Here is a 13,325-nt window from a genome sequence, read left to right as displayed (position 1 = left end):
ATGGGAGGAGATCCTGGCTGGAAGGGATCGCCTTCCATGGGAACAGGTGGAGGCAGCTAGGAGAGCGGAGGCAGCTGCGAAAGGGAACCGGCGTTATGAAGGTACGCGGCTAGCAAGGAAGCCCGAGAAAAAACACCAACAATTTCTTGGGGGGGGGGCTAAAGGGTAGTGTGGCGAAGTCAGGTAGGAGACCTGCGCCCACTTCCCATGCTTACCGTGGAGAGCGGGAGTACGGGCAGACACCGTGTTATGCGGAAGAGCGCACGGTGTCTCCTGTACGTGTGTATAGCCCGGTGCGGTACATTCCAGCTCCACGTATCGGCCGGGCTAGAGTGAGCATTGAGCCTGGTGCCATGAAGCCGGCTCAACGTATCTGGCCTCCAGTACGTCTCCTCGGGCCAGTGTACATGGCACCAGCCTTACGCATGGTGTCCCCGGTTCGCCAACACAGCCCAATGCGGGTTATTCCACCTCCCCGCACTGGGCGGGCTACGATGAGTATTCAACCAGGTAAGGTTGGGCAGGCTCGGTGCTCAAGGGAGCCAGTACGCCTACACGGTCCGGTATATCCGGCGCAACCTTCCCGCCCCAGCCCAGTACCACCAGTGCCTACACCACGCACCAGGCTTCCAGTGCGTCTCCAGAGCCCTGTTCCTCCTCCACGCACTCTCCCTGTGGTGCGTGTCTCCAGCCCAGTGCCTCCAGTTCCGGCACCACGCACCAAGCCTCCTGTGCGTCTCCAGAGCCCTGTACGCACTGTTCCTTCTCCCCGCACTCGCCCTGAGGTGCGTGCCCTCAGCCCGGTACCACCAGTGCCGGTACCACGCACCAGGCCTATAGTGCGCTTTGAGAATTCAGTGTGCCCTGTTCCTGCTCCCCGCACTAGCCTTAAGGTGCGTGTCTCCAACCCAGTACCTCCAGTGCCGGTACCACGCACCAGGCCTACTGTGCGCCTCAGCAGGTCAGAGTCGGCCGTCTGTCCAACGCTGCCTGCACTGCCTGCCTGCCCAGAGCCGTCTGCACTGCCTACCTGCCCAGCGCCATCTGCACTGCCTGCCTGCCCAGCGCCGTCTGCACTGCTTGCCTGCCCAGCGCCATCCGAGCCATCCGTCTGCCCAGCGCCATCCGAGCCATCCGTCTGCCCAGCGCCATCCGAGCCGCCCGTCTGCCCAGCGCCATCCGAGCCGCCCGTCTGTCCCGAGCCGTCAGAGCCGCCCGTCTGTCCCGAGCCGTCAGAGCCGCCCGTCTGTCCCGAGCCGCTAGAGCCGCCAGCCAGTCAGGAGCCGCCAGAGCCGCCAGCCAGTCAGGAGCCGCCAGAGCCGCCAGCCAGTCAGGAGCCGCCAGAGCCGCCAGCCAGTCAGGAGCCGCCAGAGCCGCCAGCCAGTCAGGAGCCGCCAGAGCCGCCAGCCAGTCAGGAGCCGCCAGAGCCGCCAGCCAGTCAGGAGCCGCCAGAGCCGCCAGCCAGTCAGGAGCCGCCAGAGCCGCCAGCCAGTCAGGAGCCGCCAGAGCCGCCAGCCAGTCAGGAGCCGCCAGAGCCGCCAACCAGTCAGGAGCCGCCAGAGCCGCCAGCCAGTCATGAGCTGCCCTCCAGTCATGAGCTGCCCTCCAGTCATGAGCTGCCCTCCAGTCATGAGCTGCCATCTGTCCGGAGCTGCCCTTCAGTCCGGAGCTACCTCTCTGTCCGGAGCTACCTCTCTGTCCTGAGCTACCTCTCTGTCCTGAGCTACCTCTCTGTCCTGAGCTACCTCTCTGTCCTGAGCTACCTCTCTGTCCTGAGCTACCTCTCTGTCCTGAGCTGTCTCCTCAATTTAGTGGGGACTTTGGTGAGGATGCCTAGGCCAAGGTCGGGGGCGAGGGTCGCCACTCAAAGGACGCTAAGGAGGGGGACAATGACACTGGTGGAGTGGTGGCCTCGTCCTGCGCCGGAGCCGCCACCGCGGACAGATGCCCACCCAGACCCTCCCCTTGAGTTTTAGGGGTGCGTTCGGAGTCCGCACCTCAGGAGGGGGGTACTGTCACGTCCTGACCATAGTTCTTATGTGTGTTGCTTGTTTTAGTGTTGGTCAGGACGTGAGCTGGGTGGGCATTCTATGTTGTGTGTCTAGTTTGTCTGTTTCTGTGTTGAGCCTAATATGGTTCTCAATCAGAGGCAGCTGTCAATCGTTGTCCCTGATTGAGAATCATATATACTGTAGGTGGCTTGTTTTGTGTTGGGATTTTGTGGGTGGTTGTTTCCTGTCTTTGTGTTTTCTATGCACCAGCTAGGACTGTATCGGTTTGCCACATTTTGTTATTTTTCTATTTGTAGTGTTCACTGTTTATTCGTTTAATTAAACATGTTGAGCTCTGGCTACGCTGCGTGTTGGTCTGATCCCTGTTACACCCCCTCTTCTAGTAAAGAGAGGGAAGGCTGCCGTTACACTTTTACCTTTGATACTTAAGTATATTTGAGCAATTACATTTACTTTTGATACTTAAGTATATTTAAAACTAAATACTTTTAGACTTTTACTGAAGTAGTATTTTAGTGGGTGACTTCTACTTTTGCCGGACAAATTTTCGATGAAGATATTTTTACTCTTACTCAAGTATGACAATTGGGTACTTTTTCCACAACTGCACAATGGTCATGTAAATACCACAGAATGTTGACACAGCATCAACAAGAAGAATTAGTAGGGACACCTAATAAAGAACATAAAACTATTTTATTTACAGGATCACTTTCCATTGACAATGACAAAGTCCATGTTGTGACGAAAGTCAACCAAAACTCCACCAGTTGGTCATAAATAACTAACACAAAACTGTTCACAATGTACAGAATTGAATGTATTGATTACACGTCTTAAATTGGAAGGGCCTGTGCTACTGTTATCACTGTGAAACACTGCAAGTTACACATATGCTGCTTGTCACTGTTCATATGCCGCTTGTAAATATACATGTAACTCATAACCACATAAAACACTTTTCAATCTAAGCAAACAGGATTTCCCAAGTGTATGTTTCTTCAATTTGGAATGTATTACAATAAAGTGTTTGAAATTCGATATTTTTGGTTGTGTAGATGTAAACATTCATGATAAGACCATAGACAGACCCTTGACATTAAGCTAAGACAGAATTTTGTACATTGATAGCTGATACCTAGATTAAACCTATTCAAAGCAAATTTTGAGGCCATTAATAAACTTAATCTGGGTACATGAAACTGGCCCATAAAAACAAACTTTAGAAGAGGTTATGCAGAAATACTTTGTACCACATGCATAAGCATCACATTACAACTTTATAAGCACTACATGAACATTCATAATATCTTATGCCAATGTTAAGTCACTACACAGCATTGGTCAACTGGGAGTTTGTTGCATACTGTATGCTGCCATTAGCACTGTGAAGGTGTTATGACTGATGACCCTGTGGTATATCTTTATTCAGTGCTTTTTACATTTAAGTGTTATCAAATCAGTTCATCTGGACAACTGCAAAGCAAAAAGACCTACCATTTGATAGAGGCACCATTAGTTATACATTAAACCTAAAACATTGTCTTCAGTAACAAATATACAAAGGACGACTGACGTCACAAAAAAAAAATTTCATAGCTGTATTTTGTTTCTTGTAGTATCAAACCATATCTTAATGAATACCAACACTGTATCAAAACAATTGGAGTACCGATGAAAAGCTTGATTTGCCATTGAATGATAAATACTATAGCTAAAACACATCATGACGACACGTAATGAAATACACAACGCAAATATAGTATTTCTTTACATTCTTGAATCATAACGTCTCTAAAGTTTCTTTACATTCTTTCATAAAGGCATAGAACATTCTATTGGCATTCTCCAGCAACACTACACCAGACATACCTCATTAGAAATATGTCAGAATGTTGACGTTATAGGACAACCTGTCCCTAATCTTAGACAATGCGTCTTTACAATGACATAAGAACAATAAGTGACACACAAGTAATACATCAGATTAGGTAAGTAATGTCATTGTAAGTGATATACAACTAATACGTACGCTTAAGTGGCATATAACTACAATGGTTTAACGTCACTATCTTTACATATTCTGGTAAGACCATGTTGACTTCACGTCTAGGGTAAGGAAACGTTGGAAAGAATCCTCGCGGAGAAGATGAATGGCAATCTCAAACTGAATCTAGTCTGATTTCACTGTAATATATGCATTTACATCACTATCAAATGGAAGGGTCACATTAGCTCATATCAAAACAAGCAAATGAAAGTGCGTGTCATGAAAAGAACATCTAGAAATGTCTTTGTTCAAAGTTATAACGCTCTTAATATCTTTTGATTAACCTGCTCACTGCCGTTACAACATCGTGCCTCTATATCACCATAGCATTTTCTATAACGACTCCAATCCTCACATTTCATTGCATAAATGCACTGCTTTAAAATGAGGTATCATGCTCAAGTATTACACTAACTAACTACATTCCATCACTTGTGATGCAACCTGTCACTGCGATGCAACCCCACTGATATTTGATAACGCTATTGAATGTGACTTGTTGTGCGTACAGTTTGTTACCTTACTACCGGCTGTTTTTTTTTTCTTCATCCACACAGCTGTTATTTTAATGTTATCTTTAAGTCAAGCTGAGGGCCACAGGTGGGTAGTCTGTCATCTGGGGGAAAAAAACATTACATTTCAATTCAAACTGTGACAAAATACAACACTTCACCGGCTACAAGGGCCTTGGGGGGGCCAAGGTAAGACCGGTGCATCAGGCTTTGAATTATCTTCGCCCCCTGAGGGAGTTGGCAGGAGACCCCCTAGAGACCCCATATCAGACAGCTATGGAACCTGAGCTATGGCATGTAATGTCTTTATACTGCGCTGGGCTGTTGGGTATAACACGGCTCGTTGGTCAGCGGAAGAAATATCCTAAACCAAATGTGGTTGTTCTCTTGGAGTGTCGAGCCAAAAAAGTCAAAGGCTGAAGAGACGCCTGGTGCTAGTGCCAGCACTTGATTTAAACCCAGAAGGATTACACACACACACACACACACACACACACACACACACACACACACACACACACACACACACACACACACACACACACACACACACACACACACACACACACACACACACACACACACACACACACACACACACAGAGGGGAGAAATACCATCCCTCTAATTGATGGCCCAAGGGTTTACCTGACATCTCGATTCTAAACACTGTGGTCATATCTAACCACTGTACTGTGGACGCACCCACACACACATTGTGATCATGAAAACTCTGCTCCGTGGGCGCACGCACGCACGCACGCACAAGCACACACATCTAAACACTGTGATCGTATAAAAACCTCATTGTGGCCATTTCTTTCAAAGCTACAGTACTATATGTAAGTACAATGCGGGAGGTGATATTATTCTCAATGGGAATATGAAGGCAAAATAATAGTAGGTGGGCAGCTAAAAAAAACGCTATTTTCATTCCATTCCACATCAGTTGTCCTTGCACTTGTTTTCTTATTTGAAAGCGTGTATCAACCACAAAGCTACCCAAACATAGAAAAACATGGACACTGCTTTAAAACATTAGCAGTAACAAATAGGCATCTATTTACGCTGTTCTAAGCATTCGGATTCAGATCAATGACGCCGCTTTAAATAAACAATTAGCTAGTTATTTATGTGCACAGTTGTGTAATCGTTAGTTTGCTTTGTTGCCAATGGTGGTCTAATGTTGACCATGTAGGACTATGGAGGAAAAACAATGTGCATACACACTAACACCTAACACGCGCACACACACAAACGTGCACTCTCACACGCACTCACACACAAGGACACACACTTGCACACGCACACACACGGGACTATGGGAAAAAGGTTGAGGGACCATTAGGTAATCAAACCAGATTCACTGCAGCGATGGAATGCCATCAAAACTCAATTAACAAAGATATTTCTTACTGGCGAGTTTAATCAACAGTGTTTTCCATTGGAAATCACTAAGTGGCTATAGAGGTTACAACTGGGGCATAATGGAGGGATAGACGGATACTTTGGTCATTCTATACATGATGTAACTACATGACATAAGACTTGACATGTAGAATCTGTGCAGTGCTTACGAAGACCATATGTATGCCATATGAAGCCTTTATAAGTTGTAGTTTGTTTAAACTAGGACAAGTCATTCTATACATTACGTAAGACTACAGCTAAAAGCCACAAATGGTAACTACGGACACACTACCTAAAGATATCGGTTGCTCCAGAAAACACAGGTCAATCAAATGTGCTGATGTTAGAGCGTCACATGATGATCTGGCACACGGTAGTCTAGCCTATACAGTTTACAATAGCATGACCCAGAAACTAACACGGCAAGCCCAGTGTTCCAATCATAGCTCCGTAAGCAAAAGATCAAAGGAGGGAATGTTTAGGTGTACTCCAAGGTGTCCGTGTATATTTTATGGGCCCCTCCATGACATGTTAATTGTAAATTTCCCACAGTGTTGAGTGTGTGTTTGTGTGTGTGTGTGTGTGTGTGTGTGTGTGTGTGTGTGTGTGTGTGTGTGTGTGTGTGTGTGTGTGTGTGTGTGTGTGTGTGTGTGTGTGTGTGTGTGTGTGTGTGTGTGTGTGTGTGTGTGTGATGAGAACGGATCATTCAGCTCAATGAGGACCGTGCATACAGAAGAACAGTCGTCAGCGAGGCATGTATTCTGCCTGTTTCCCCCCAGCACATCATTGTAAATGGAGTACTGGCCAACATTATTGCGTAAACAATACATTGATGACGTAGAATGCGGTCGCTGTTGTAGCTCTTCACATGAACTCTGTACATTGTTTCAAATGTATACGGTATTTCATAATATGCAATATGTTATATACAGTGAGCTCCAAAACTATTGGGACAGTGACACATTTGTTGTTGTTTTGGCTGTGTACGCCAGCACTTTGGATTTGAAATTATACAATGACAATGTTGTTAAAATGCAGTCTATCAGCTTTCATTTGGGGGTATTTTCATCTATATCAGGTGAATCGTTTAGAAATTATAGCACTTCTTGTACAGTACATACCCCCCCCCCCCATTTTAGGGGACCAAAAGCATTGGGAAAAATTTACTTAAGTTTAGTATTTGTAGTGCTGAGAGAATAACCGAAATGTAGATACTTTTTCCGTTTCTAAAACCACTAATTGACCAAAGTCAGTTAAATTATTTGAATTCCATTTATTTCTGAGGTTTTCTGTGAGCTCAATGTGCACATTCCACAGTTTCTCTAAAGATAAATAAGATCTAGCCTGAACTGTGCAATATAGTAGGGAGTTGTAGTTTCCAAAATGCCAATATTCTACATAGTTTAGCGCATAAAAGGTGGTAATTAACTACAATGACCATAAGCCATTGCTCAGCTACTTGTCCGCTCTGTTTCTTTTAAGCCTGCTACTGAAGACAGAGAAGAATGTGCAATCATGAGGGGATATAGAGTAGCTGTTGCTTCGGAGGTATCTACCTGAAAATAGATGATCTAAGTGATTGATAGTTGGTATTCAGCAGTCATAAAAGTATGCCTCATTTACTTTGAAGAACTACAAAATAGTGATTTTGTCAGACAGCATAGGCAGCAGCTCTATAGAGATGAGACTCTTTTGGTTGTGTTGTGTTTTGGTGGTGTTTCAGATTGTTTTGTGCCCAATGTAATGTATTGTGTCCTTTTGGAGTCACTATTATCGTCACTAAGAATACGTTTCTAAACACTTATACATGAATGTGGATGCTACCATGATTATGGATAATCCTGAATGAATCGTGAATAACGATGAGTGAGAAAGTTTAAGAGACGCACAAATATCATACCCCAAGACATGCTAGCCTCTCACCAATACAATAACAGGGGAGGTTAGCATTTTTGAGGGGTATGGTATTTGTGCATAATCAAACAGTGCTGTAATTTCTAAACAGTTCGCCCGATATGGATGGAAATACCCTCGAATTAAAGCTGACAGTCTGCACCTCAGTATGCTATATGAAGTCTTTATAAGTTGTGGTTTGTTTAAACTGGGACCAGTCATTCTATACATGACATAAGACTACAGCTAAAACCCACTGCTACAAATGGTAACTACGGACACACTACCTAAATATATAGGTTGCTCCAGAAAATGTTCTCTCTCTGGTATCTACTGTAGCAGAGATAATCTAAAAGTGCTGTAATGTCTAAACGGTTCACTCGATATGGATGAACATACCCTTAAATTAAAGCTGACAGTCTGCACGTTAACCTCATATCATTTAAAATCCAAAGTGCTGGTGTACAGAGCCAAAACAACAAACACATTTTCACTGTCCCAATACTTCTGAAGCTGAGTGTACAAAACATCAAGAACACCTTCCTAATATTGAATTGCCTCAATTCATCGGGGCATGGAATCTGGGTGTCTCAAGGTGTCGGAACGCATTCTACAGGGATGGTGGCTCATGTTGACTTCGATGCTTCCCACAGTTGTGTCAAGGTGGCTAGATGTCCTTTGGGTGGTGGACCATTCTTGATACACACGGGAAACGCTGAGCGTGAAAAACCCAGAAAAATCCTTCTTTAACCTTTCTCCTCCCTTTCATCTACACTGATTGAAGTGGATCAATAAGGGATCATATCTTTCACCTGGTCAGTCTATGTCATGGAAAGAGCAGGTATTCATAATGTTTTAAACACTCAGTAGCCATTGCATTCAGGATGTTACTTGACCAGGCATTTTTTGTAAATCTTATTTTCTTATGCATGTTTTTATATACAGTACACTTCAGTGATGTTCATAGTATTACAGACCGTACAACAATATGCTATCTGATGGTTATATTTGACAATTAATTCCTGCTTCTCATCTAAAATGTGTTTTCAGCGATATTCTCTGAACTCTTTGAAAAGTGTGTGTTTGCATGTGTGTGTATTGACAGGGACAGCATGTATGTATGTTTGCAATGTCTACCTGTCTTTGCATGTACTGTACCCAGTATATGTTACCACTCTATACATGCTTGCGTGTGTGAACACATGCCTGTGTGTTTGCTCATGCCTGACAGTGTGTGTCTGCATCCAGTATGGCCTCCTTTAGGAGAAGTCCTCAGCCTCAGCATTGGGGGCGCAGCCTGCCTTAGCCTTGGCCCCGTTCCCATTGCAACCAAGCCCGTTTTCCATTCTCTGGTTGACGTAGCTCTTCTTCCTGGCCTGGTTCTGGTTGTTTGTTCCGCCTACAGGGTCATACGCCACTACCACGGAGGTATCCATGCGGGACAGGGTGTACATGCTGCTCTGGCGGGCCGGGTGGAGGCGGGTGGCCCTCAGCTCCAGCTCATCATAGCTGGACACCTGGACGAAGGGGCACCAGCGGAATGCCCGCTTGAAGCCAGCCCGGAACCTGGGGGGAAAAAGGGGTGTATAGAGAGGGGGGGCGGGGGTGTGAATGACATTTGATTTTGCGAACGGGGTAGTGTTCAAGGCCACGCTGTTTGTAAAATGTTTTCCAACAGAAAAGGAAATTCTGTGTTCTTATTGGACGAGTTCAAGTAAGACAGCACCAGTGTCACTACATTTCAAAACGTTTTCTACCTACTGAACACAACCCAGGTTTCATATAATGATCTGATTTTCATAAAGGCAGCAGCAAACAAATGACATACCAATGTGTACAGTGCAGTGAGGTTGAAGAGTCGTATAATGACATAAAACCTCAACCGAAAGTACACAGCAACAAATAAACAATTAAAACAGGAAACTAAACCTAATCGACTGCAACATACACAGCCCTGTGTTCTCCATCAATTTAAAAGTCAACTAATGACCCAGATAATAAACAACAAAATACAGTACTTAAATAAATACATAAAATAAAACATTTGTAATATAGAGTCCTGTCCAGGGGTATACTTCAAACTCTACCAAAACGTGAGATTTTGGCTCGGACAAGGCTTACTTATAATAGCCAAGAAGGATTTACTTGTCGTTTTTATATATTCACATCATGAAGGGGGAAAAGCAACCACACATACCACACAGCACATCCTTCCTGAATAGCCTGATTGTGTCGATGGTAAGAGTGCTATGTGCTTTAGATAATTGCCTGTGTGTACCTAAGTGCACTGGGGAGCTTCATTCACAAGCTAGCGTTCATCAATGCTCAGAGTCTGGATTCAGAGCACTGAAGCTTCTTCAAGGAGGTCTTGCTCTGTGTTTAATATGGTTATGAGATTCCCGAGGCCGGGCAAAGGACAGACTAAGGCATAGAGCTTGTCAAGATGGATATACAACTTCTATGCTCTTTTCATGCCATTAGGATTCATTGACCATGGAAATACAGATACAGTATGTGTGTGTAGGTTTGTGGGAGGGTTTTTGTGTGCGTACACGAGGTGACACTGAGAGGGTCTTATATGACTACACCTGACGTCATACCTCCAGGTTCTGTACCTGCATTGTTCCTGTTTGCAGAAAGAATGAGTCACACAGGTACCGAACTACCCGCCTAAGCACCGAGTGGCTTAAAGAACATGTTCAGAAAGCATGCAATGGCAACCAATTGAAATTATGCTTTGATTTCCAGGTCTCTTTCAGCATTTCTCAGTGATGTCCTTGAAGTAACTTTACTTTCAAGCCTCAGTCCTAAAATACCTAATATGTTGTTGTTTTTTTGCATTTTCAAGAGGGCATGAACATCACAAAAGGACCTATTATCAGGGTTGCCATTGCCTGGACCTTTGTTGAAGCACATCTCTCGTGTGCTCTGTTCAGAGGATTACAGGATATTCCGATAGGAGATTCTGCACTTCAGTTGTTTTTCAAGGATTGTTATGAACCTATACAGAGGCAGGCCAACAGCATATTCTTTCCACGCCCTTTTCAACCATCGACCATGAAAATGTGTGTATGTGCCTCCGCCCGTGCATGCTCCCATTTCTGCTTGCCTAGCTGTCTGCACACGTGTGTATTCTCCTTACCTGCTGTTCAGGCAGCAGTAGATGATGGGATTGTACATGGTGGAGCTCATGGCCAGCCACATCACTGACAGGTAGACCTGTTGGATAGACTTCCACCTCATCAGAGCCTTGTTGAGCCCCGTCACGATGAAGTAGACGTGGTACGGCAGCCAGCAGAGGGCGAAGGTCACCACCACAATGATCATCATCTTGACCACCTGGAGGTGAGGGAGGGAGGCGGGGGGGGGGGGTAATATTAGTTCAATTCTCGTTCAACCCTGTGAGGCGAGCTGTCTGGACACTGTGTGGCGTCTGCTGATAAAGAGGCAAATTCCCCTGCCACTCGATCAGCCAGACAACTGAAGCTAATTAGGTTGTGAAGTGCGCTCTGCAGTTATTATTCAAGGGAGAGCAAAGAGAGCTGTCTCTCCTTCCTTTGGAGAAGATAAATGAAGCTTCAGCCTGTTTCCTTCTTCCACATCACCTAGCTGCATTAGCTTTAATGAGTGTGTGTGTGTGTGTGTGTGTGTGTGTGCTTTAGTGAGCCTGGTAAGAGCTGTATGTTACTGTAGACATAGAGTGGCAAGAAAAAGTATGAACCCTTTGTAAATACCTGAATTTCTGCATAAATTCGTCATAAAATTTGATCTGATCTTCATCTACATTTTACATTTTAGCAGACGCTCTTATCCAGAGCGACTTACAGTAGAGTGCATACATTTTTATTACATTTTTACATACTGAGACAAGGATATCCCTACCGGCCAAACCCTCCCTACCGGACAAACCCTCCCTAACCCGGACGACGCTATGCCAATTGTGCGTCGCCCCACGGATCTCCCGGTTGCGGCCGGCTGCAACAGAGCCTGGGCGCGAACCCAGCCCAGGCGCGAACCCAGAGACTCTGGTGGCGCAGCTAGCACTGCGATGCAGTGCCCTAGACCACTGCACCACCCGCCATCTACGTCACAACAATAGACGAACACAGTCTGCTTAAACTAATAACACACAAACAATTATACGTTTTCATGTCTTTATTGAACACATCGTGTAAACATTCACAGTGCAGGGTGGAAAAAGTATGTGAACCCTTGGATTTATTAACTGGTTGACCCTCCTTTGTCAGCAATCAGATCTGCACAACGGTCAGGAGGAATTTTGGACAATTCCCTTTACAGAACTGTTTCAGTTCAGCAATATTCTTGGGATGTCTGTTGTGAACTGCTCTCGAGGTCATGCCACAGCATCTCAAATTGGGTTGAGATCAGGACTGGGCCACTCCAGAACGCGTATTTTCTTCTGTTGAAGCCATTCTGTTGTTGATTTACTTCTGTGTTTTGGGTCGTTGTGCTGTTGCATCACCCAACTTCTGTTGAGCTTCAATTGGCGGACAGATAGCCTTACATTCTCCTGCAAAATGTCTTGATAAAGTTGGGAATTCATTTTTCAGTCGATGATAGCAAGCTGTCCAGGCCCTGAGGTAGTAAAGCAGCCCCAAACCATGATGCTCCCTCCACCATACTTTACAGTTGGGATGAGGTTTTGATGTTGGTGTGCTGTGCCTTTTTTTCTCCACACATAGTGTTGTGTGTTCCTTCCAAATAACTCAACTGTAGTTTCATCTGTCCACAGAACATTTTGCCAGTAGTGCTGTAGAACATCCAGGTGCACTTTTGCAAACTTCAGACGTGCAGCAATGTTTTTTTTGGATAGCAGTGGCTTCTTCCGTGGTGTCCTCCCATGAACACCTTTCTTGTTTGATGTTTTACGTATCGTAGACTCGTCAACAGAAATGTTAGCATGTTCCAGAGATTCCTGTAAGTCTTAAGCTGACACTAGGATTCTTCTTAACCTCATTGAACATTCTGCGCTGTGCTCTTGCAGTCATCTTTGCAGGACAGCCACTCCTAGGGAGAGTAGCAACAGTGCTGAACTTTCTCCATTTATAGACAATTTGTCTTACCTTGGACTGATGGACATCAAGGGTTACAAAAGAGATACTTTTGTAACCCTTTCCAGCTATGCAAGTCAACAATTCTTAATCTTAGGTCTTCTGCGATCTCTTTTGTTCGAGGCATGATTCACATCAGGCAATGCTTCTTGTGAATAGCAAACTCAAATTTGTGTTTTTATAGGGCAAGTCAGCTCTAACCAACATCTCCAATCTCGTCTCATTGATTGGACTCCAGGTTAGCTGACTCCTGACTCCAATTAGCTTTTGGAGAAGTCATTAGCCTTGGGGTTCACATATACCTTTTCTAACCTACACTGTGAATGTTGAAATTATGTGTTCAATATAGACAAGAACAATACAATAATTAGTGTGTT

General features: G+C 44.9%; 1 protein-coding gene across 1 annotated transcript in view; it reads right to left on the bottom strand.

Annotated features, from left to right (window-relative positions):
* Positions 1-2,689: 2,689 nt before the first annotated feature.
* The window catches only part of LOC139578895 (neuromedin-K receptor-like), a 37,124-nt gene continuing 26,488 nt past the window's right edge, over positions 2,690-13,325 (bottom strand). The window contains exons 4-5 of the mRNA XM_071407022.1: positions 11,019-11,215; positions 2,690-9,442 (exon numbers count right to left, since the gene is read on the bottom strand). Coding sequence (XP_071263123.1) covers positions 9,136-9,442; positions 11,019-11,215 — 504 coding nt within the window. The 3' untranslated portion in view covers positions 2,690-9,135. The remainder of the gene's footprint in view (positions 9,443-11,018; positions 11,216-13,325) is intronic.

The sequence above is a fragment of the Salvelinus alpinus genome, chromosome 6 (assembly GCF_045679555.1).
Source record: "Salvelinus alpinus chromosome 6, SLU_Salpinus.1, whole genome shotgun sequence".
Taxonomy (NCBI): domain Eukaryota; kingdom Metazoa; phylum Chordata; class Actinopteri; order Salmoniformes; family Salmonidae; genus Salvelinus; species Salvelinus alpinus.
The sequence above is the reverse complement of the archived record's forward strand: the minus strand, read 5'-3'. Positions and strand labels throughout refer to the sequence as shown.